This window comes from Girardinichthys multiradiatus, chromosome 12 (assembly GCF_021462225.1).
Source record: "Girardinichthys multiradiatus isolate DD_20200921_A chromosome 12, DD_fGirMul_XY1, whole genome shotgun sequence".
Classification (NCBI taxonomy): domain Eukaryota; kingdom Metazoa; phylum Chordata; class Actinopteri; order Cyprinodontiformes; family Goodeidae; genus Girardinichthys; species Girardinichthys multiradiatus.
In genome coordinates, this window is record NC_061805.1 from 12,380,044 (window position 1) to 12,405,958 (window position 25,915).

The following is a 25,915-nucleotide window of genomic DNA, read 5'->3' on the forward strand; positions in this document are numbered from 1 at the left end:
GCACTGCTATTTTAGCGGGATGTTATATGATAGACTAACAGTCTAAGTCCTGCATAATGGAGAGGCACTAGCTTTTTTGATCAGTTAAAGGTTCATCTTAATAACATGCTACAGTGCTTTTTAATGCTCTCTGACTAGCAGACTGCTATATATGTTTAGCGTCTTCACTATTTACTTAAAAATGTAAAATTCCCTTTATGCTTTAAAGATTTTATTGATATCTCAAGCAACGTTATCGGTTGTCAAAAGAAAATGTATTGGAAGACATTTACATCGGGCCTCTGAGAAAAGAGAAACCATATGATGCCTCCAGCTGAACAGTTGGTGCCTATGTCATGCAGGTTTTAGAATGTTTATCACCACCCATCCTTTTAACTCCTATCTAAAAACGGTACTGTTTAGAAAAGCTGTCATGTTGGTTTGTACTCACTGCGTTGCCCTGGCATTTTGCTGAACAGTTTGTGTTTCTGTAAGCACTTTCAAGATCCATGCACTGATTCTGGCTGCACACCTTCAAACACACAGATAAAGCCTTTTAAGCTATGGCGTCCGCCTCATAATGAATCTAAAAGTGTATATTCCTGGAAAGAGGAAAAAAATTTACCTTTCCATCTCCACATACAGAGCCTTCATCCACCTGCCCGTAGTCTTTGGTGTAGTCTCCAAAGAAAGATCCCTTGCAGGTCCCGACTGAGACCGCACGGCCGTAGTTTGGTTCATTATTGCCACCATGGCAATAGAGCTTCCCACACAAAACATCTCTGCACAAGAAAGATTAGGTTCATATTTACTTTAGTCGCAGTATTTCAGCTGAGAGAGCTTCAGGGGAAATGTATCCCAACGGATTAGAGATGCACCAATCAGACATTTTAGTGTGTTTTTTCTTTGAGGTTTGATTCTGATTTTCTTTCTGATTCTGGAAGGGTTCTGATTCCTGGTTATCTTTGAAGTCCCAGTCATTCAGAGTTTGACTGATTCTGATTTTCTTTATTTGCTCTAAGGCCTATGAGACATAGCTGCAGAGTTGGTATTTTAATGCCACAGAAGAATGAAGGAATTACAAAATGATCCCTCGTTTATCCACCGTTTTATGCAATGTGTATGTTGCTTACCACCACCTGGTATTCCCTAAAGTCAAAGAATATTCATGCAGCTGATACGTTTATTGACTGAAGAATAACGGGAGTTTTTAGTTGACATTCGTTTTAGGATTTATTTAATGTTTCAGGATTTGTTCTGCTGATCATGGTCAGAGCTGATCAAGGGTAAATTATCCAACTGCAAACTTTGGCCGATTGGTGCACCTCCTACCCTAACGTTGTATTAATCAAAAGTTCAATATAACAATTAGGATTCCAAGATGATCTCTATTAATGCATCAAACATTTTCCTTACTTAACTCAGATTGAAGTGCAAACAAGAACATGTTTGTTCATGCAGAAATTAGGGTTGTGGCATTTAATAAACAGCTAGTTTTTTGGTCCTGCCAATCACGGATCAGAGCTGATGAAAGAAAAACTGCCTGGTCTGCAGTCAATTACCGGTGATTTGTTTGGTGAATTACTTAGTGGATAATAATATCATAGTAGATGATCACAGATCACTGTGCTGAGACTCACTGTGCCTGGCAGGGGATGAACTGGGAATTGGAGAGACGTCTGCAGAAGCCGTAGTACAATCCTCTGGTGTTGATGGTTTCGTAGCAGGATGAAGGGGCCTCAGTGGCAGCTGAGCGCAGTAGAAAATCATAATTTAACAGCCAGTCATATAATTTTTCACGCTTTGAAACATCTCCATGATAGAACTTAGAAAAGAGACACTTACTGGTCCCATAGAGCTTAATGCACTGGTTTGACCTCTGTGGACACTGGCCATTGTAGCAGTATCCTAAACCCTTTTCACACGGGATTCCATTCACAGCGAACACATCTTCAGGACAGGTGGCGCTCTTCCCGTCGCAGTACTCTGCCAGATCGCAGTCATCCTGCTTCCTGCGGCACTCCTTGGACCGAGGCTGGATCTGTGTGGAGCAAACTGGATTACTTCATATATGATTCTACAGTTTAAGGTTCTAATGTTATAGGTATTGTTACAATTATAGCATTCAGGTATTTGAATGCAGTTCATGCTGTACATATAACAGAATGTGATGTATGCTTTATCAAAATGTAGAATAGTACAATATAATATGTAGTTAAAAGTAACACTTTAGTCCCTCCCTGGGGCAATATGGTTTGGATCTGTTAGATCTAATAAGTGAGCTATTTCAGAGAAATATTTTCCTTTCTAAACCTCCTGGAGGTCAGTATTGATTACTTATATCACTGTAGTTTTGAAAAAAAGTTGTGGCTAAACTTTTTCTCATACCATTTCAACAGTTTAAAGAAAAAGGGTGCCACACTTTTCCTTTGCTTACAAAAGAGACATATTAATTTCTTTGGAAACATTTCTAGTCACAAAACAGACAATCTGTTACAGAGATTAAGATAAAGCAGTGCCGCCCATTTTTTTCCCCTTAAAAAATGAAATCATCTCTTGAAAACTGCGTTTTGTATTTATTTAGCTTATCTGTCTGATATTAGAATTTGTTTCATAATCTAAAACATGTAAGTGTGAAACAAAACAAAACCAGACAAAATCTGTACTTTTTCACATTAGTATTTGTTATAACTCAAAAGACCACAAGAGGGCAGCAGCGTACAGAACAATCTGTTAAATTCACAGATTGTTAGAGGGCAGTTAAAGTTAGCTGTGGATTGAGGAATAAGTTTTACCTCACCTTACAGTTGTCACAGCACTCGCCTTCAGCACACTGAGAACCTGCTGTCAGGGTGCATGTGGTGGCATTGCAGCATGGGTTGCTGCATTCCTGTAAAGACAGCACTGGGTTTAACATCTAATCTCCCCCAGCTGATACTCTATGTGAAACATGGTGCTATTAACTGTTGTAACATCTGTTTGCTCTTGCATTCTGTAACACCGGTGTTGTATTTTGCAAAGTTTGCAGCTTTTTTTTAATGACAATTTACATTGTTTTAGATCATGGTGCAGCGTGATCCTATGAATGTTGATTAATTGCGAAGTTTGTCCTTAAAGAATTTTTTTCCCTACAGTCATGTACTAAACACAGGGAAAGATGTAGACAAATTTTGATGGAATCCCTCAGTCAACCTAATCAGAAAAGCAGATTCGCTTCAATAAAATTGTGACTTTTAAAGATGATTCTAATATTGCACCTGTAGGAGCATTTTTCTCCAATCAACAAGAACTTCTAGGCGAGAGGTAACAGTAACAAGCCAAGATTGTGGCAGGACATCGAAAGCCTCCTCTTGGGGAGTGCATTACAGAATTGTGTTGCCACCAGTGCAGTGCATATAAGACAAGATGGCTGCTTTTTAACAAGAAGGGCAGCAAAAAGCATCTTTTTCCAACAAAACACCAAAGGTAGACTAAAACTCTGCAGGAAGTATTTATGAATCCTCTTTCTGATTATGGACATCTGGCAAATCATTTGTCCACAAAAGAAAAGATGAGCACTACAATAAAAGGTAAATGGCCTGCACTTGTATAGCACTTTAACCAGTCCCCAGAGACCCCAAAGCGTTTACCCTAGCGGTTTACCCTACAATCAGTCATTAACCCATTCATACATTCACACCCTGGGGCCCACTGACAGAAGTGAGGCTGCCATGCAATTGGCACCACCAACCCCTTTGACCACCATCAACAGGCACGGAGGCTGAATTTTCTTGCCCAAGGACACAACAAATGAGACAGACAGAGCAGGGGTTTGAACTGGCGACCCACCGGTTACAGGACAAACCTCTACCACTGTCTTACAGTGTCAACAGTGTATTATCCCGATGCAATCCATGAGTGATCTTCCTCTATCAACCCAGGAACAGTTTGATGAGGATCTTTGCATTTCCCAGCATGATATCTCAAAGGAAAGGTGATACGGAAGTGTTTCAAAAATCACAACATTTTGGACCTATGGTGAGAAATCTCCCTGGGAGTGTAATCCAACGAAGAAATTATAATTCTTAAATAGCATCTGGATAAACAGAAGCAAGCATTTACTCGAAACCTAAAAAACCAATTAAGGGCCCGCATCGTCGCAATTGGGTCGAAAAGTTGATATCCATTACAGCAAACTGATGAAGAGGGTTAACTCTGTGATTATATACTCCTTGTATAAATTGGATGAATTTGCTTATAAAAGCCTTTAAAAAATGTAATGCTTAAGTAGTTGTCTAGCACATCACAAAATAATGCAAAACCATCTAAATAAGATTATCATTTCTGAATCCCCTGAATCACCTGGCTTGTTAGCTATTTTAAAGCATGTTGGGGTTTGTCATAAAGGTTGTCACTCATAATTCTTCAACACCAAGAACAGTCATGTCTCAGTAAACAGCAGGTGGAAAGGCAAACACTGTGACAAGCCCCACAATCTTTAAAGGAAGTCTTGGAGGACAACAATCAAATCTATAAAGTGTTAATGAATTTCAATTTGACTTTACATACACAAGGAATTCTCATATTGAATTGAAACCTTTTTCTTTATAAAACATGATCAAATAAACAATGGGATTAATTCCTTTTCTGTTTCAACGTTTCACCTTTAAACTGTCCTTTTAATCATTAGGAACCGCAGATGCAAATTTTTATTGAATTAAAGAGTATCTATGTTCAGTTTTGCAGAATTAGTTTTAGAGGATCAAATGTTTCAGGTTGTTTCTCACTGACCTATTCATGATTTAGTGCCTTGCAAAATCAGTGATTTGCTTGCATTTGGATTCAGCAACCTTGGGTTCAGGTGAGCCGGAGGGTGGTACGAAGGAGTTGCAGCGTGTTGGGTGGAGGGGTTGTGTCCTCTTTTTGAATGTCTGGTTGCCGGCATTTGGCTGTGCGGTGATGGTGGTGCAGAGCTGGTTGGTGTTTTACCCTGGGTTGTTGTTGCAGTGGGGATGATGTGGTGTGTTTGTGTGGTTGCGGTGGCATGGTGGGGGTTGTTGGCCCCGGGTACGTGCTGCCAGACAGGGACTAGTAACCCAGTGCATGTAGTCAATATCTGTGTCCTGGTTGGAGGTTACTCTGTGGGGAAATTCATGTTGGGGTTCATGGTAGGTGGGGTTCTCATGGGGTTGAGATCGGAATTCATTGGGCTGGTGCTGGGGCGGTCTGCCTGTTTCCACACCCGGAGGGTAGGGGACCACCTCCTGGGTCCAGGGGCCGGTTGCCCCTTTGGGGTATTGGTACTTGGACCTGGGAGTATAGAGTATGTATGGGGAGTGTGAGTAAGAGTACGACGTCCATTGTTGTGTGTCTTTACGTTGGGGGTGTGAGTGTTTTTATGTGTACGCATGAGGGTGTGAATCTGTGAGCGTGACTGTGTGCGCCTGTTTCTGTGTCAGGTTGGGGTCTTGGGCTCCTCTCTCTCCTGAATCAGCTTAGGCTCTCCATCAAATGTAGGGCATATTTCTTTCCCGCCACACTCCCTGCCAGTGGTTGGTGTCTCTGCCCACTGGTGCATTGGTGGTTCTCGTTTTCTGGGGCTGGGTGCCTGGGTGTGTGCCGGCTAACTCCCAGTGGCTGCTTGCCGGGGCCTGGGCCGCCTGGCTCCGGGGTTCCCTTGCTCTGGTGAGTCTTTGGGTGTATGTGGCTCAGATCTCCTCTGTGTCTGTCTTGGGTCCAGGGAGACAGATCTGTGGCTCCTCACATTTGCTATATCATATTTTTATGGAGAAACCTTATGTACAAAAACACGCTCACACGTGCACCCAAAGGTGTTTGGATTCAGGTGTTAACAGATAAACTGATGTTCTATATTGAGCTGCAGTTGCTACTAAATACATTTTGCATTCATTTGTACTGTTCACTTTTCGGCAACATTGCTGTTGTTGTATATGCAATTCAGCAGGTGTGGAAGCACTCTTCTAGGGTGTGATCTTGTATTCTGTTCATTTTTTTGTTCCCTCTGTTCTTTTCTCCTTCTCTCCCTTTTTCCTTTTTCCTTTTTGCCCTACCTCTCTTTCTTGCTTCTTTTTTTCCTTTCTGTTTCCATCTCTGTATCCAGTGCATTTGAAAAAATCCCAATGCAGTTTCTAATAAAGTTTATTTAATATAAAGCGGAGCATTATAGCATTAGCCGTAATGCTCCACTTGTCAAGGTAAATCTGTTGGGCTTATTGGCACTCAGACAACAAGAGCTAGGAAATAATTAGCATTAAAGCAATTACAAATCCAATTTTAAAAACCATCTAAATTTCTTTGGAAGTCAGCTTCTAAGGAAATTATGAACAGTGAAATATTCTCTTCATGAAAAGCAGCATAGCAATTTAAGTAAGGCCAGGTTTTTTTATGGGGTGGCTTTTATTTACCTGCACAGTGCCACAATCACACTGCTCTCCTTTTTCCAAAAAGCCGTTCCCACAGACTGCAGGAGCCATAATCTTCATGTAGTCTGGTTTGTTCAAGATGCAGCTGGGGTTACGGTTTGTCAGGTACCTTTCGTAGTTGATGGTGCTGCAGCTACTGAATGTGCGTGGAATATTCCAGCTGCCAAACAAGAAATTAACTTTGTTAGCTCCAAAGTAGGACACAGCAGTTAGTAAAGTCTTCAGTCATTCAAGAAACCCTCTCAGACAATAAATGTATTCAATTTTCTTTTTTTAGTATCATGATGTAAAGCAGGGGGGATCAAGTAATCTACTAATGGTATTCCTGTAAGAACTTTGCTGTTTCTGTATTTTGCCTGTGTTATTCTTATTTTTTTATTTTAAATTTTTTTTACCGTGTCCTGTCCGGCAGAGTAGCCCTCAGAATTGTTGTCTGAGTGCCAAGAAAAAGCCGAACAGATTTACTTTCACAAGTGGAGCATTATGGCTAACGCTTTAAAGCTCTGCTTGATATTTATAAAAAGAAATTTTATTAGAAATTGCTTTGGGACAATTTCAGTTGTTACGGACACGGAGACAGAAATGAAAAGGAAAATAAAAGAAGCATGAAAGAGAGAGAGAAAGGGGGGGCAAAAAGGAAAACGGAGGAGAAGCAGAATAGAATGGAGGAAAGAAAGAGGGACGAGGAGAATACAAGATAACACCCTGCTTGCTTCTAAACCTGCAGAAACGTTCATATTAGCAGCCTTTTTACCAAAAAGTGCACGGTACTTTTCAATGCAAGATGTATTTAGTGGTAAATGCGGCTCAATATAGAACATTTGTGTATCTGTTAACACCTGAATCTAATCTTAACACCAAAGCACCCAGCCCTGGACACTGAGAACCACAAGTACACCGGCGGGCAGAGACACCAATCTCTAGCAGGTAGCGTGGCGAGAATAGGCCCCACATTTGATGGGGACCTAAACTGATAAAGGAGAGGGAGCAACCCAAGACCCAACCTGACACACAAAACAGGCACACACAGTCACAATCACACATTCCCACCCTCATGCATACACATAAAAACCCACGCACCCAACGTAAAGACAAACAACAATTGACGTGGTACACTCACTCACACTTCCCATACATACTCTATACTCCCAGGTCCAGGTGCAGACCGCCCCAGCACCTGAACCCGGTCCGGGCTAGCCCAGCTTGTGCCTGAACCTGAGCAACCCCGGCCCGGACCCTGACCCCAGTCCCCAACAACACCCATCCTCATCTGGAGAGGGGGCCATGTGCAAAAGAGGGGTCCACATGGTCCAAACCAGCCCGCCAACCAAAGCCGCCACAAAATAAAATAGTCCCAACCCCCCAATGAATTCTGATCCCAACGCCATGAGCCCCCCACCCCCAATGAACCCCGACATGAATTTCCCCACAGGGCCACCCCCAACCAGGACACAGATATCGAACACATGCCCCCCGAACCCAAAAGCCATAAATCCCTTCCCCACAGCACATTGGCATACCCCCACAGGTGAGCTTCATCCCCAAAAAGCCAACGAAGCAACATCCACACAGCACAAGCGCCACACACAGCCGCGCTCCAAACACCCCGCCGCGTCCCGCCCCCACCACACAGCGCACCATGACAGCCAGGCAAAGGCACTGCAACTGCCAGGCAAGGGCATTGCGCAATGCCACCCCAGCTCCCGCCCACAGGGGCAACAGGGCAGACACCATCGAACACCGCGCTCACAACAGAACCCCCGACCCCACACCAAGATGGGACAAACTCACCTGACAAGAGGTCCCCGGCCAGTGGCAAGCACTCGGGGCCGGCGTCCCCCACCATGTCCCCACAGCCACACAGACACAACACAACACAACACTGCCACTGCAACGATAGCCCAGGTAGAAACATTATCCAGCTCAGCTCTACCATTGCGCTCAGCGGATCCAAGTGCCTGTAACCCCACATACAAGAGGAAGACGCAACCCCCCCACCCCACACGCTGCAATCCCCCAACCCACCCTCTAGCCCGGCGCCCCAATCCCCCCGTCCCCCTCCCAAACACAGTAGCCAGCAGAGCAGCACACCGCCAAGTCCGCCCAACCATTCAGCCAGCAGCCCCAGCCCATCAGTTCATTTAGCTGTACAATTGTGCATGACCAGGGTTTACAAAGCCATAACGCTGAGCATACAGTACATCCCTGAGGGATACCAGTGTTGAGCTTCAGAGTGTACGAGGAGACGCGTCTGATCGATCCCACCTGTCAAGTCCATCTGCCAAGACGACCAGGATCTAGTCATACAGTGAAGCACTGCTGTTCAAATCCCAGAGCTTCTTGATGAATGTGGATGGAAGTATATTAAAAGCGATACAGCAGAATTTTCAATCAAACCACCCAAACCTGCAGTTCCTTTTCAAATCTCTTTTTCAGAAGCACTGACACTTCTAATAAGCTTCCCATGGCTGAAGTCCAGTCTTCTGTTCTGTCTCAGCAATGCGTGTCCAATCTGCTTTTACCTTTATTCAGCCACTCTTGGCACGTAACTTTGTCTGGTGAATTACTGTGAGCCCAAGATATAAGGATGAGTGTTTTCGCTTTTCAGACTCGTATTTCAAGTGAGAAATTAAGCAGTTATTGAGTTGCTTTGTTGTGCCGACCGAGTGGACTAAGAAAGGCTGCTCTTTGGGGAACACCGAACAAACCTCCACCACTTTTAAATAATTTATGTGGCAGCATTTTGGCAGTTGGATAAAAATAAACTGCCATAAAAGACAAACTATTTGCAAGCATGGTGAGATTAACACAACTAACCATTGGCTGCTAATTATGTGAACGTTGGCATCTACCTTCTGAGCTTCTTAATGGCACTGAAATTGAATGCTATTTAGGTTAGTTTTCCTGAACTGGATAATTCTATATTGAACACTGGATATTAAAAACATGATGTGAGACTTTCAAACATCTCTTTTCTATTTGTTCAAACACAAAAAAGTCATTGGGGTCATTTAAACCACCTTAGATTGAGACAAGCATGAAAAATGTAATATGGACTTGTCAAAGCTGGTCTGAATTAATTAAAAATGACTGTGCAGTATGTGATTGGTTTTACAGTAAATTGTCACATCTCTAAGCCTGTTAAAGCTGTAGCTCTCAAACCATTTATCCCAGATTATGTTTACTTGTTGAAAGCCTTATTTTTCTGCTTACTCTTCCGCCCCAACACACACACTCTCACACACACACACACACACACACACACACACACACACACACACACACACACACACACACACACAGACAGACACACACACACACACACACACACACACACACACAGACAGACAGAATGAGAGAACTGCAGGTAAACTAGATAATCTTTGACAAACTCAGTGTCTGACTTACTTTAACAAACACGCCTTTTGCCTGAGACATTTGAACACCTTTCCTTACCTGAGGGCTGCAGCCATGATGCAGCTGTCCCCAGAACAAGCACAGGCACTGGAGTCGTCATGGCCCATGCCCAGGTTGTGGCCCATCTCATGGGCCAGAGTGGCTCCTACTGCAATAGCTTGGTTATTGTGATCCTAAAGTATGATGAAATGAAGCATATGTCATATGATATATAATCAGTACTTAACATCCACTGTAATGTAATGGCGACCTGTCCAGGGTGTACCCTGCCTCTTGCCCAATGACCTCTGGAGAAAGACATAAAGTCCCCTGTGACCTTAACAGGTAAGCAGGTATGGAGGATGGATGGATGGATTGATTTAACATTCAGCTGAAGCTGTCAGTCCCTACGCTTGTAATTTGCTTGCTTTGCCTGCTTTGCCTTCGGGGGAGGGCCTTTTGCATATACCATGCGTAACCCAACCTTTTTACATGTTTAAAATAACAAGGCTTAAAATCTGCAGTGTCTTTGCAAAGCTGTACTTGCTACAGCTGTCTCCAGAACCCAGAATTTATCTTTGGTCATGAGCTTTAAGTCTTTGAGGGTGGAAGGTCTGCTTGCCATCAACCTAATCTTTAGTTCCCTGCACAGTTTTTTGTGTACGAATAATTTTGGGCTTATCTGAATGTTAATGCTCACATACTAATTTTCAGCAGTAGGTGATTATGATTTCATATACTTCCGAAGACAGCAGAAATATAATTACTTCTTCAGCAGTATGGTTCCTAATAAGAAGCGCTGTTAGCACCAGCTTACCTGTACTACCCCGACTGAGTTGTCAGTGCAGAGAGTCCCGATGAAAGCCAGACCCACTGTTGCTCCTTCAAAGTCTATCCCACTGAAAGACAAGATGAGGCTTTCTTCTAGTATGGTTGTATTCCATCTTTTTGATTTAAATAAATATAAGCATCTACAGATTTACAGGAAATATGAATATTGTAATTCTGTGGGTTTTACTTTAAGTACTCTTTTGGATAAAGACAAACTTATCCGTATTACATGATTTGGTTATGAAATGACACACACAGTGTTAGGCTGTCAGCAGTACAGCTTCTGATGTACATATTACTGCATGATTTATCTACACCTTTTCCCCAAAACTGTACTGAAAGAACTGCTCTGTGATGGATGGATTTTTCTTGGAATTATCTTTTGAATTCTTTCATGCTTGATTCTCACGGGAAAATGTTAAATGCACTTTCTGACTTATTTGGAAATTGTAAATCTATTCAGATGTTTAGAGAAAGTGGTTTTATGAGAGTCAAACAACAGGTGCATCTAAATAAAATAGCAGATACTGTAATTAAAAAGTTCATATATTTCAGACGAATTCTGACCCTGCCTTTGCGAAATGACAGCTGGAAATAGGCTCAGTCCCCCACTACCCTGCAAGGACAATCAGGTTCAGACGGATGGATTTCTTTTAGTAACTTAAAACTTAATCTGTAATTTCTGTCACTTTTGATGATTGAAACTTATAGCTAATGAAAACCCAAAAGCAGTTTTTTAGACAATTTGAATCTCACAAAAGACCATTATCACAATGATTTCAATACAGAAATTTCATGTACTTCACAGTATATGTACGCAATACTTTGTTGGGGCTCCTTTTGCATGAATTGCATCAAAGCAGCGTGGCATGAAGGCAATCAGCCTGTGGGTCTGATGAGGTGTAATGGATTCCTAGGTTGCTTTAAAAGCAGCCCTCATTTCGTCTCCATTGTTGGGGCCGGGGTCTCTCATTTTCATCTTGACAGTACTTTATAGAGTCTCCTGCTCAGGTCAGACCAGTTTGCTGGCCAGTCAAGTACAGTAACACTATGGTCATTGGACCAGCTTTTGGTACCTTTGGCAGTGTGGGCCGCTGTGAAGTCCTGCTGGAAAATTAAATCAGCATCTCGATAAAACCTGTCAGCAGAAGGAAGCATGAAGTGCTCTACATTGTCCTGGTAGATGGCTGGGTTGACTGTGGATGTCGGAAAACACAGTGGACCAACTCCAGCAGATGACGTGGCACCCCAAAGGAATGAGACAGTTGTAGCCCATGTTCTGGATAAATCTGTGTTTTATATGGATTTTAAAGCAACAACTGTAGCTAAAGCCCATACCTTGTGAATCTCCCCCAGACACTTGTAAGGGTTGCTTTTGCAAGATTTTATAGCAGAGTTTTTCCTTCCAATTTATTTCTATCAATATGCAAGGGAACCATATTCTGTGAACAACCAGCTTCTTTGGCAATGACCTTTTGTGGCTTACTCTCCTTGGAGGGTGTCAGTGACTGTCTTCTAGACATGTGTCAAGTCGGCAGTCTTCCCTATGATTCTGTAGGCTTCAACATGGCCATAGACGTTTGACCATAAAAATGAACAGAGGTAAAAGCTTAAAATCTATCACCGTTTCTCTACCAAATGTATAAAATATATGAGTTTCACTGTTCGAGTTACTGAAATAAATGAATTTATTGCGATACATCTGTCTTCATGCAATGACTTCTCTGTTGCAAAATCCACGTACAGTTAGAAAAGGGATGTTACTTAATTCAAGTTGACTAGAGACAGAACAATTTGTACTTATAGTTTAGTCGGACCTGATGAGGTGTGCGTTGTCATGTTTTGTCCTTTTCACCAACTCGGAGTTTCTCCATGTCATGAAGGCATTCAGGTTGGCTCCAGCAGGGTTGGTAACAGAGATCAAGTCATTTGTAGACCAGATTTCCAGTCCCACCAGAGCGATGAAGGTATTTAGGGGTTTGTATGCCTGCAGGAGATCACCAGAAAGAAACAAAAAAGATGTGAGCAATTCCATTTCCTTATTCAACAAAACACAGCCTTGCAGAGGTGGCACAGCATAACAATAAAGTAATGAAAAAAAGCTGAGTGCAGCAAAATAATTAAAGGCAGAAGCCTGGATACCATGACAGTGATATAAGCTGACTGCAAACCATAAAATTATTTGTTGTGTAATTTCCCCCGGAAAGGCAATGGCACTGACTCACCATGTTGACAAAGTTGACGATTTCAAATATCCTCTGTCTCATCTTGGTCAGATCTCTGTTCATCTTTATGTACTGAAACAACATTTGGTTGCATAAGATCAAAGTTCCATCAGGTTTCGTAAAAGGTGATTCATAAGTAGACACAATATGTGGCACAGCTCTAGTTTAGACCACCAAACAAAGACCTTGGGGTCGATTCAAGGCTGTAATCCTAAACAAATACATGCACAAGTCTAATACTATTTAAAACAGTGGAAAGAATGGTAAGGTATCTATAGGTCCTTCTCAAAATATTAGCATATTGTGATAAAGTTCATTATTGTAGCCTCTGCATATGGTCACGTGCTTAACCCCTACACCATCAGCACCACGCCTAAATGCTCTTCCTCTTTTGAGAGCAGGTACAAGGCAAACATCCTGATTTCTGTTTTTATTTACAGTACGAGGTACAGGTCTTTCTCAAAATATTAGCATATTGTGATAAAGTTCATTTTTTCCATAATGTCATGATGAAAATTTAACATTCATATATTTTAGATTCATTGCACACTAACTGAAATATTTCAGGTCTTTTATTGTCTTAATACGGATGATTTTGGCATACAGCTCATGAAAACCCAAAATTCCTATCTCACAAAATTAGCATATCATTAAAAGGGTCTCTAAACGAGCTATGAACCTAATCATCTGAATCAACGAGTTAACTCTAAACACCTGCAAAAGATTCCTGAGGCCTTTAAAACTCCCAGCCTGGTTCATCACTCAAAACCCCAATCATGGGTAAGACTGCCGACCTGACTGCTGTCCAGAAGGCCACTATTGACACCCTCAAGCAAGAGGGTAAGACACAGAAAGAAATTTCTGAACGAATAGGCTGTTCCCAGAGTGCTGTATCAAGGCACCTCAGTGGGAAGTCTGTGGGAAGGAAAAAAGTGTGGAGAAGGGCCGATTCCAGAGAGTTTTAAAGGCCTCTGGAATCTTTTGCAGGTGTTAAGAGTTAACTCGTTGATTCAGATGATTAGGTTCATAGCTCGTTTAGAGACCCTTTTAACGATATGCTAATTTTGTGAGATAGGAATTTTGGGTTTTCATGAGCTGTATGCCAAAATCATCCGTATTAAGACAATAAAAGACCTGAAATATTTCAGTTAGTGTGCAATGAATCTAAAATATATGAATGTTAAATTTTCATCATGACATTATGGAAAATAATGAACTTTATCACAATATGCTAATATTTTGAGAAGGACCTGTATAATGAAGTCAAAAACAGCCCAGAAAACATGTAGCAAAGCAAAGAATTGTAACAAAGAAATTAGAAATCTGCCACAAAATAACTATGATAATATTTTCACTGGAAATTCAAGAAGTCAGCTATTTAAGCCAATTGCCAATTCCCATGTGTAATCCATCAGAACAACTTGAAAAGAAAATCAGTTTTGCTCAATGGATGGATGTACAAAGAGAATTGAGACAATTTAAACTGGTATCTAAACAAAAAGAGGAGGTGACAAATTATTAGTAGTTGGGTATACTATATGATGCAGAAATGCATTTATATGCAATGCATTTTCTGTAACTGATCCGAAAAAAAGTTATCCCAGAATGTTATATATGTATATGTAGATTGGAGAGAGTGGTATGCAAAGTATTACAGTCATATGAAACGGTTTGAGCGCTCTTAATAATTTCAGTCATTTTTATTTTTAAATTTTTGTGTGTTTGGATTAGCTACTTTAGTTTGATATATCAAATAACTGATGGCCACAGTAATATTTCAGTAGTGAAATGAGGTTTATTGGATTAAAAGAAAATGTGCAATATGCATGAAAACAAAATTTCTCAGGTGCATACATTTGGGAACATTTTTCATTTTATTGATTTGAATACCTTTAACTACTTAGCACTGATTTATTGGAACACAAAATAGGTTTGGTAAGTTCATTAAACTTTGAACTTCATAGACAGGTGTTTCCAATCATGAGAAAAGGTGGCCAATTGCAAGTTATTCTCCTATTTGCATCTCCTCTGAAGAGTCGCAACATGGGGGCCTCCAAACAACTCCCAAATAACCTGAAAACAAAGATTGTTCAACATTATGATTTAGGGGAAGGATACTGGCAATCTTGTTAAAGTTGAGGGTCGCATGGATTCCACTCAATATCAGCAGATTCTTGAGAATGATGTTCAAGAATGAGTCACAAAATTGAAGTTACGCTGGGGATGGATATTCAACAAGACAGCGACCCAAAACACTGCTTAAAATCTACTCAGGCATTCATGCAAAGCAACAAGTACAATGTTCTCCAATGGCCATCCCAGTCCCCAGACCTGATTATCATGGAACATCAGGGGGCTGTCCATGTTCGGCGACCATCGAACCTAACTGAACTGGAGATGTAACGTATGGAGGAATGGTCAGAAAACCTTTATCTAGGATCCAGGCACTCATTAGAAGCTATAGGAAGCGTCTAGAGGCTGTTATTTTTGCAAAAGGAGGATCTACTAAATATTGATGTGATTTTTCTGTTGGGGTGCCCAAATGTATGCACCTGTCAAATTTAGTTTTCATTCATATTGCACATTTTTTGTTGATCCAATGAACCTCATTTCACTACTGAAATATTACTGTGTCCATCAGTTGTTTCATATATCAAACTGAACTAGTTCAGCCAAATACCCAAAGGCTTAAAAGTAAAAATAATCAAAATTATCAGGGATGCCCAAGCCTTTTTTATATGACTATATGTATGAGTAAATCTGAGTGAATGGGTGAATATAAAAAACAGTACTAAGCTCTTTGTAGACTGTAGTCAAGGTTTTTTTAAGGTACTGTATAATTGTGGACCATTAGAAATTAACTGCAAAATGTGTAATGCCACTAGTGCTGACAATGAAATGTAATTGTTCAATTTCTTACCGCTCGATTATCAGCTACAAGAACAAGCTCAATATATTTCTGCTGCTGGAGAATAGAAATACCCTGGAACAAGGTCAAACACATGTTAGTTTCTTCACAGAGCATTGTGTCAATATAGTATTTTTTTTGAAGTATTTGTTCTGTGTCCCCATCATCCTAAGTCACATTTAACCTCAGACTAGGAGATGAAGATGTTGAGTTAAAATGTACCAACCCCAGATCTGGACCGGCTCCGGCCTGTTGGAGGTTCTGTGTCATTGCTCCAGGAGGTGTTGGTAACGCCACACACTGCAGGCGTGAAGGTCTTGTCGTTAACAGTTGTCACAGCATGGTCGCCGTTATCGTCAGGAGAGAGAGGCTCTATTAGGTACCTCTGGGCAGCTGTCCTGAAGTAACCCCTAAACCAGTGAGATATTGCATTGATCAGAGCACTCTCCCTCTTTTTTATTTTTTTAGATATTTTTTCAGCACTAGTGGCCTTTACTTATTTATTTATTTTGACAGTAGGCAGACAGGAAAAAGGGATAGAGAGGGGGAGACATTCGGCAAATGTCGCCAAGTCCGGGACTCAAACCCGGGACAGCTGCTTCGAGGACTGTAGCCTCTGCATATGGTCACGTGCTTAACCCCTACACCATCAGCACCGCGCCTAAATGCTCTTCCTCTTTTGAGAGCAGGTACAAGGCAAACATCCTGATTTCTGTTTTTATTTACAGTACGAGGTACAGGTCTTTCTCAAAATATTAGCATATTGTGATAAAGTTCATTATTTTCCATAATGTCATGATGAAAATTTAACATTCATATATTTTAGATTCATTGCACACTAACTGAAATATTTCAGATCTTTTATTGTCTTAATACGGATGATTTTGGCATACAGCTCATGAAAACCCAAAATTCCTATCTCACGAAATTAGCATATCATTAAAAGGGTCTCTAAACGAGCTATGAACCTAATCATCTGAATCAACGAGTTAACTCTAAACACCTGCAAAAGATTCCTGAGGCCTTTAAAACTCCCAGCCTGGTTCATCACTCAAAACCCCAATCATGGGTAAGACTGCCGACCTGACTGCTGTCCAGAAGGCCACTATTGACACCCTCAAGCAAGAGGGTAAGATACAGAAAGAAATTTCTGAACGAATAGGCTGTTCCCAGAGTGCTGTATCAAGACACCTCAGTGGGAAGTCTGTGGGAAGGAAAAAAGTGTGGAGAAGGGCCGATTCCAGACCTTGGGGGACCTGCGGAAGCAGTGGACTGAGTCTGGAGTAGAAACATCCAGAGCCACCGTGCACAGGCGTGTGCAGGAAATGGGCTACAGGTGCCGCATTCCCCAGGTCCAGCCACTTTTGAACCAGAAACAGCGGCAGAAGCGCCTGACCTGGGCTACAGAGAAGCAGCACTGGACTGTTGCTCAGTGGTCCAAAGTACTTTTTTCAGATTAAAGCAAATTCTGCATGTCATTCGGAAATCAAGGTGCCAGAGTCTGGAGGAAGACTGGGGAGAAGGAAATGCCAAAATGCCAGAAGTCCAGTGTCAAGTACCCACAGTCAGTGATGGTCTGGGGTGCCGTGTCAGCTGCTGGTGTTGGTCCACTGTGTTTTATCAAGGGCAGGGTCAATGCAGCTAGCTATCAGGGGATTTTGGAGCACTTCATGCTTCCATCTGATGAAAAGCTTTATGGAGATGAAGATTTCATTTTTCAGCACGACCTGGCACCTGCTCACAGTGCCAAAACCACTGGTAAATGGTTTACTGACCATGGTATCACTGTGCTCAATTGGCCTGCCAACTCTCCTGACCTGAACCCCATAGAGAATCTGTGGGATATTGTGAAGAGAACGTTGAGAGACTCAAGACCCAAGACTCTGGATGAGCTAAAGGCCGCTATCGAAGCATCCTGGGCCTCCATAAGACCTCAGCAGTGCCACAGGCTGATTGCCTCCATGCCACGCCGCATTGAAGCAGTCATTTCTGCCAAAGGATTCCCGACCAAGTATTGAGTGCATAACTCTACATGATTATTTGAAGGTTGACGTTTTTTGTATTAAAAACACTTTTCTTTTATTGGTCGGATGAAATATGCTAATTTTGTGAGATAGGAATTTTGGGTTTTCATGAGCTGTATGCCAAAATCATCCGTATTAAGACAATAAAAGACCTGAAATATTTCAGTTAGTGTGCAATGAATCTAAAATATATGAATGTTAAATTTTCATCATGACATTATGGAAAATAATTAACTTTATCACAATATGCTAATATTTTGAGAAGGACCTGTATACCATGTAACAATGAATACTTCGGCACAAAATTAAACAGAATTTTGTGGCTGAGATATAGCATTACTTTTCCATTCCATGAACTTGTTTGTGTACATAGCATGTAAAGATAGCTTAAAGATAGCTTAAAGACAGGGTTGAAAATCTAATCTTAAGTTAAAATTGGTAAGGTTTTGCTTCACTTGATGTCCCTAACTTTAGTTATGTGGTCCTTGAAGCTCTACATGTCTGGAAATATCATTTGACTTTATTATTAACATGTTTGAATACTTTAAACATATCGTCTCAGACGATATTCTTATGTCTTCACTTTTTAATGCTTCTGTTAGGGGTTTGAAAACTTTTGTGCTGTTTATCACTCATGTCTGCTATAAGTGCCTTTCCCTCCTTACATGAGAAAGGGAGATGGGGAGAGGAATGAGTTATGCTTTTATCAGCAACATCTAGGGACTGGTACCGAGTCATCACTCCCTCGCTCTGTTTAAAATCAAGACACATGAACCCTAACCTTTTTGACCCCACACACAGACACACACACACACACAAACACACATAAAGAGACAGGGGTGCCAACACTTTGTAGTCTGTACTGCAGAGCTACCCTTGCAAGTAAATTGACTGTATCGTTCTTGCCTCTGAGTTGACTAAACAATACCTAACAGGTTTGGAGAAATTTTGATTTGTGATTTATACAGTTAAGCTCCAAATTATCCATAGCCCCAGCAGATTTAGGTTTAAAGTTATCTTTTCATGTTACCAACTTGTTTCTTCTGAATGAAAGGAATAACATTATGGAGTGGCCCAGCCAGAGTCCTGCAATACATCTGTTAATGGAGCTGAAGATTAGGGTGATGGGAAGGTGGCCTTTCAATCTAAAGGACTTGGAGCTCATCACCAAACATAAAATATCACAATTACAGTGGAAACATACAAAAAGCTGGTCTGTAGTTGAAAGGTTTAATTCAATTCAGTTTTATTTATATAAAATGTAACTAGTTTGCTGTAATGCCGATAATTATTTTCTCTTTAGTAAAGAAAAGGTGGCTTTTGGGAAATATTTCCAAAACCATGGAAGGTTGTGGTAGATTGTAGCTGTGCACCATCACTCTTTCAGATTTTGCTGCTTTGATATAAACTTTGGCAACAGCTATGAGAGTTAGCATGTCAGTCACTCATTCCAGTGAAATGGCTTAGCTGTACAACTGACGGTGAAGAGATTTACTTTATCTACACCAAATCAGCATTTTACACACATGATATGATGAGTAAATGTGAGGGGCTCACCTTAGTCCATGACACGTACTGATGCTAACAGATGACTCACTGTCATTCACAATCTTTCCATGGTAGTAGCAGTGATCCTGACCAAAACAGAATATTGTTAACGGGTAAAAGTAAATCAACAGTGGCCTTTTTATCTGTTTCATTTTTCTATATACTTAGATATCTAAAATACAAAACATAATAGGATACTTGGCCTTAAATGGCAATTTATTTCTTTAAACCCTATATAAAAATACCCAGCACAGAAATCTCAGCTTCTTGTAATCTGTGGTTAGTCACATTTTATCTACATGGAGTTGAAACTTGCTTAAAACACTTACCACGTCATTTGGGCTTATGGTGACTCGAGTTCCATCTTCTTCGTAGTAGGTTTCTGTGTAGTCTTGGGTTAGTAACTCACTGGTAATGGAAATATTTTATGATCATATATCTGTATTCAGTTTGAGGAACTGAAATCAATTTCTATTTCATTTCAACCTTTGATTCTGAAGAGATGTAATGCATCATAAAACCATTTTGGAGCACCAACACAGATTGACGTATGCCTTATCTAGTTTAGAATTTTTTACCACAAACAGTAATATTTTGGTACTTTAGAGAGGAAAGATGCATACTTTCAGGGAAGTAAGAACATACTTATTTTTCTCAAGTTGCAGATGAATGTGTTTTCCTCCAACAGTCATTGCATATTTAATTGTCTCTGGTCGGTGTTGCTGTGGGAGGGGGGGAATTGTGCTTTCAGTCATTCTCATATCCACCTTCACATTTAGAACTTGTATAGGTATGCAAGAGAATCAGTCTAAATGTATTCGAAGAAGAAAGATCTACCTCTGAGCTTCTTTTCCTTACTGCATGAAGTCTGACAGGTCGAACCACCTCATAGTCCGTCCCCACCTCGAAGGTTGGATTGTGGCTTTCTGGGAACACCCAACAGAAGATTAGAGAGGTTTTTCTTTGCACTATATACAGTACCTGAATGCCTGCCAACCATGGATTAGGTTCTTCTCAAGTCATCAAAATCAAGAAGTCAGAGCTTTGTAAAAGAACATCTACAGTGTGCAGTGCCTGAACTTTAAGCCTGGCGCACACTATGCAACTTCAGCCGTCATACAGGACACGAACATGTAATGGTGATGGAATGTCACATAATTTGCAGCCACACCGTCAAGAGCACTGCAGTAATTTACCTGCAGCTCTAGTCTCATGTTGTGGACATCACTGTCTGCATGGATTCCATAATTATATTATTATATTATATTACTCCCCCACTCCCCCACCCCCTTGGTGCACCTGGGATCTTGATCCTCTGCCACTATGAAAATAAACCACCATACCATACCAAACAGGAGTGCCATATGGGGAGTGTGATGTGTTTAAGTTCTGCAATATTTCCATCCATTATAGCAAGTCCAGCACTGGAAAAGGCCTTGGGCTCAACTAAATCAGGGTAGGTACATTGCCTTCTTTGTAAATGGTTATACTAAAGGAAACCCATGTATTCATAAACAGAAATTAGTGTGAAAATGCAATGAATAATTGTTTTCCACAGTTGCAGTCCAACCATTTGCTGACCCAATCTCCCCACAGCTTCTTCCCTCTCTGGCTTTGCAGAAGTAATATCACCATCAATCACTGTCCTAGCTTTCTGAAAGTATTATGTTGTAAATATTCTCACAGGCTTGTACTAATTCAGAGCAAAAACTGTCATGTTTACAGTTGATGATAAACTGAAGTATGCTGCATTCCTCTGACCCTCTGGCAGGGTCCCCCCCCCCCTTTCTTTAAAGATGTAAATTATGCATTTAATTTATTTGCTCTAGACAGATTTTGATCACTTCTTCTTTTCACTTCTACTTCTTCATTTTCCTTATTTTTTAAGCACACACTGCACTTTGTACTGTTAGGATCACAAACAGGACCTGGACAGAGCGTCAAAAAGGTTCCAAATGCAAGGAAAGAAACTTTGACATCCACCTACCAGCCTGCCTGCCTACATACCTACACACATGGACAAAATTGTTGGTACCCCTCGGTTAATGAAAAAAAAAAAACCACAATGGTCACAGAAATAACTTGAATCTGACAAAGGTAATAATGAATAAAAAGTCTATGAAAATGAACAAATGAAAGTCAGACATTGCTTTTCAGACATGCTTCAACAGAATTATTTTAAAAAATAAACTCATGAAACAGGCCTGGACAAAAATGATGGTACCCCTGAAAATAATGTCACCAAAGGGACATGTTAAATCTAGGTGTGTCCATTAATTAGCATCACAGGTGTCTACATTCTTGTAATCAGTCAGTGGGCCTATATACATACAGATGTTGCAAATGCACCTTTTTATTTATATATGTGTATATTTGTATATTGTATATATATATATATATATTCTTTAATGCAAAAAACAAAAACCAGAGAGCAAAGTGTACCGGAGTCAAATTCCTTGTTTGTATGTACGAACTTGGCAATAAAGCTGATTCTGATTCTAATTCTGATATAGGGCTACTGTGCTGTTTGATGACATGGTGTGTTCCACACTCAACATGGACCAGAGGAAGTGAAGGAAAGAGTTGTCTCAGGAGATTAGAAAGAAAATTATAGACAAGCATGTTAAAGGTAAAGGTTATAAGACCATCTCCAAGCAGCTTTATGTTCCTGTGACTACAGTTGCACATATTATTTAGACATTTAAGATCCATGGGACTGTAGCCAACCTCCCTGGACGTGGCCGCAGGAGGAAAATTGATAACAAAACAAAGAGACGGATAATACGAACGGTAACAAAAGAGCCCAGAAAAACGTCTAAAGAGATTAAAGGTGAACTTCAAGCTCAATGAACATCAGTGTCAGATCGCACCATCCGACGTTGTTTGAGGCAAATTGGACTTAATGAGAGACGACCAAGGAAAACACCATTGTTGAAAATCACAAATCACGAAAAAGCCAGACTGGAATTTGCCAAACTACAGGTTGACAAGCCACAAAGCTTCTGGGAGAATGTCCTATGAACAGATGAGACAAAAATTTAAATTTTTGGGAAGGCACATCAGCTCTATGTTCGCAGACAAAAAATGAAGCATATGAAGAAAAGAACACTGTCCCTACTGTGAAACATGGAGGAGGCTCTGTTATGTTCTGGGGCTGCTTTGCTGCATCTGGTACAGGGTGTCTTGAATCTGTGGAGGGTATTATGAAATCTCAAGACTATCAAGGGATTCTAGAGAGAAATGTTCTGCCCAGTGTCAGAAAGCTTGGTCTCATTCGCAGGTCATGGGTCTTACAACAGGATAATGACCTAAAACACACAGCTAAAAAAATCCCAAGAGGAATGGCTAAGAGGAAAACATTGGACTATTCTGAAGTTGCCTTCTATGAACCCTGACCTAAATCCTATTGAGCATCTTTGGAAGGAACTGAAACATGCCGTCTGGAAAAGGCACCTTTCTCACCTGAGACAACTGGAGCAGTTTGCTCATGAGGAGTGGGCCAAAATACCTGCTGAGAGGTGCAGAAGTCTCATAGACAGTTATAGGAATCGTTTGATTGCAGTGGTTGCCTCAAAAGGTTGTTCAACAAAATATTAAGTAAAGGGTACCATCATTTTTGTCCAGGCCTGTTTTATGAGTTTATTTTTTTTAATAATTCTGTTGAAGCCTGCTTGAAAAGCAATGTCTGACTTTCATTTGTTCATTTTTATAGGATTTTTTATTCATTATTACCTTTGTCAGATTCAAGTTATTTCTGTGACCATTGTGGGTTTTTCTTTCATTAACCGAGGGGTACCAACAATTTTGTCCACGTGTGTACCTACCTACCTACCTACCTACCTACCTACCTACCTACACACGCACACTACAGCTCTGGTCTCCTTCTGCAGTCCAAAATCAAGCATTTTAGGTTCAAGATAAACTATCTTTACATCTATGTGAGACATCTGGCTGTCTCTTGTGTCTCTGTCTTTGCCCTGTAATGGATGGGAAAAATGTCTAGGGTGTACCCCACTTCTTGCTTACTGACCACTACAGACAGACAACCACCCCCCACAACCCTAAACAAAACTGGACAACTATAGAAATTGGATTATTGGCATATTTGTACCAAAAAATAACTTTTAATCCTAAAGACATTCAATAAGTCTGCCTCAAATGGTCTTGCTGAAGAGCATTAATATTTAACCTCTTCTCTGTGACTACTACAATAATCTCCTATCTTCCACCATCCATTGCTGCATACTAACTTTTTGTTCCTTCGATGGAGCTATCACCTGGTAAATGTTCTCTGGTTCCAGGGTTCCTCGTATTCATTTTTACCTAAGCCAAAGGGGTGATGCGGGTTTGTATGTCTGACTGTGTTTGTGTGTGTGTGTGTCTTAGCCTAAGGAAGAATCCACTAAATTGTGGTGGTGATCCGGATCCGGACGGCATAAATGTGGAAGTTTGTCTTCTCCTCAATAAACATCATGACCTCCCACTGGATTACACCACACAGCCTCTTTCTCTGACCACCTGACAGGTACATTTGTCAGCAACTGGTTCCTTGACGCAAGGGGGCATTTCTCCTCTTGGTCTGCACCCCAATCTGGCCAATACAGGCCAATCTGCCTTTGAGTCAATGTTTTTTGGTTAGTAGTTCCTGGTTTCTATTTGGTTCCTTCAGAAAATATTCATTTTATTAATAATTATTAACTGTTTTTCGACACTTAATATTTCCTAACAACTAAACTGTTATATACGGTGCACGTCATAATAAAGATGCCCATATAAAGCATTTCCTTAACATCACCTACTTTTCCAATCTGTCAGCATGTTATGATCAGCTGATTGGAAAGCGGGGCTGAGATCCAATAATAGTAAGTTTTAGATGTATCGCTGCTTATAACGCAGACATGTGAAACAACTGAAATGTTTTGAAATAGATAGCAACGTTCATACACCACACATTAGTTAAAGAGATAGAGCAGAAACTCTCTGACTTGAGCTCTAACACTAACCTCTACAGTAATTATGGAATCTCCATTGTCTCTGTTGGGCAATCCATGACAAATTATGTGCTTAAAGTGCATACCTAAAACTAGTAAAGCAGCGCTTAGGTAAATTACCAAAAGGAAAACCTCAGCCTGGCTCTTAAAAAACTGATAAATAAACAGATAAAGACTTCTAATGAATGAGGCAGATATGTTTAAAGACAAAAATGATTCTATCGTCATCCTCACCATTTTTTTTATGATAGAATAGAAATAACCTTTACTTTCCCACAGTGGGGAACTCCGACATACCAGCAGCAAAATGACAGGCAAGTCGAAGCATGCAGATTCATACAAAGATAGAAATATAAAAGCAGAAAGTAAGAATAATAGTGCAGTTATTCACAGTTAATGGAAAGTTAAAGGAAACGGATGCACTTTCCCATGTGAATTGTGTTAATTCACCGGACAACTGAGGACAGAGAGAACTCTTCAGTCTTACAGTTGGCGAAGGCAGATTTAACATTAAATACAGACTCTATTACTTTCATTATAAAACCCCATCTGTAACAAAATCAGGAAAAACTCTTGTCCAGATTCTCTACTGTCCATCAGTGGAAGGAGCTTTAAAGTTAGTGACTAACTTCCTCTGAGTCATGGTTACCCGAGGACCTAGTAGCACCTGAGGGGGCAGAGGCTTTGTTGTGATCCAGCGTTCGCCTCCTACAGTTTATCAGTGTGTTTACCATGTTTGGCTTGCAGTCATTATTGGACAGTACCAAGCATGCAACAACCTAACTCCTGTTATGTTTTGGCTCTTAGCGGGATGTTACCTCAGGGCACAGAGTCTGCTCTACCAATTCTTAACTAATCAACACATCCTAAAACTCCTTTGGACCTTATCTAAAAGTACATCAGCCAAATGTATGGACACAATCAGATATTTAACAGTTATCATAGTATCTTTGATTTTTGTAACATTATACATTCCCTCCACAAGAGCTTAAGAGCACAACTAGTTCCTCAGGTTTAGAAACCTGCATCCCGGCGTGCTTTGAATAAATAGCCACGGCTTTAGTTATTAATTAGCCCATGTGATGAATAGATGTAACAGTATCCACTCACTTACCTGAGGGTTTGAGCGAGGCGTTTAGAAAGAGAAGCCACAGTAGGAGTATTCGTGTCATTGTCCCAGTCCAAGCAGTTGCTGATGGGTGCTCTGATCAGGTTTTATGTGGTCTACCTGCAAGTTGTGCTGCTGCTCCAACAATGTCATGCCTTTACCCGCCCTCTTGGACCCGTCACAGCCACTTCCTTATTGACAAACACATTACCCCAAGCAACAGGCCTGAACACGCCCGTCTCTGTGAAAGATTCAGGAAGAATACAGTTGAGTGTTGTGGTCAGACCTAAACTTCCAGTCAGCATTATATCACACCAGTGATCGGTAAATACATTAAATATAAATCTTTTTCTTTTTCATTTTTCAATTTGTTCCTGTTTTTGGTTTCTATTAAAGCCATAAATCTGACTCACTTCATGTTGTGACTGGCTGACGCAGGTACATTACTTACTCCATATGGTAATTTCCACACACATTCCTTTT

The 25,915-nt window shown here is 40.8% G+C and overlaps 1 protein-coding gene across 1 annotated transcript in view; it reads right to left on the reverse strand.

The window, feature by feature from the left end:
* Window positions 1-25,611, reverse strand: part of adam28 (ADAM metallopeptidase domain 28) — a 28,683-nt gene extending 3,072 nt beyond the window's left edge. The window contains exons 1-17 of the mRNA XM_047380510.1: window positions 25,439-25,611; window positions 20,171-20,259; window positions 19,979-20,055; window positions 19,663-19,741; window positions 19,343-19,419; window positions 15,988-16,171; window positions 15,774-15,836; window positions 12,854-12,925; window positions 12,446-12,615; window positions 10,615-10,696; window positions 9,858-9,991; window positions 6,384-6,561; window positions 2,780-2,869; window positions 1,825-2,020; window positions 1,620-1,728; window positions 605-761; window positions 431-511 (exon numbers count right to left, since the gene is read on the reverse strand). Of these exons, the coding sequence (XP_047236466.1) occupies window positions 431-511; window positions 605-761; window positions 1,620-1,728; window positions 1,825-2,020; window positions 2,780-2,869; window positions 6,384-6,561; window positions 9,858-9,991; window positions 10,615-10,696; window positions 12,446-12,615; window positions 12,854-12,925; window positions 15,774-15,836; window positions 15,988-16,171; window positions 19,343-19,419; window positions 19,663-19,741; window positions 19,979-20,055; window positions 20,171-20,259; window positions 25,439-25,496 (1,896 nt within the window). The 5' untranslated portion in view covers window positions 25,497-25,611. The remainder of the gene's footprint in view (window positions 1-430; window positions 512-604; window positions 762-1,619; window positions 1,729-1,824; window positions 2,021-2,779; window positions 2,870-6,383; window positions 6,562-9,857; window positions 9,992-10,614; window positions 10,697-12,445; window positions 12,616-12,853; window positions 12,926-15,773; window positions 15,837-15,987; window positions 16,172-19,342; window positions 19,420-19,662; window positions 19,742-19,978; window positions 20,056-20,170; window positions 20,260-25,438) is intronic.
* Between the last annotated feature and the right edge of the window lie 304 nt (window positions 25,612-25,915).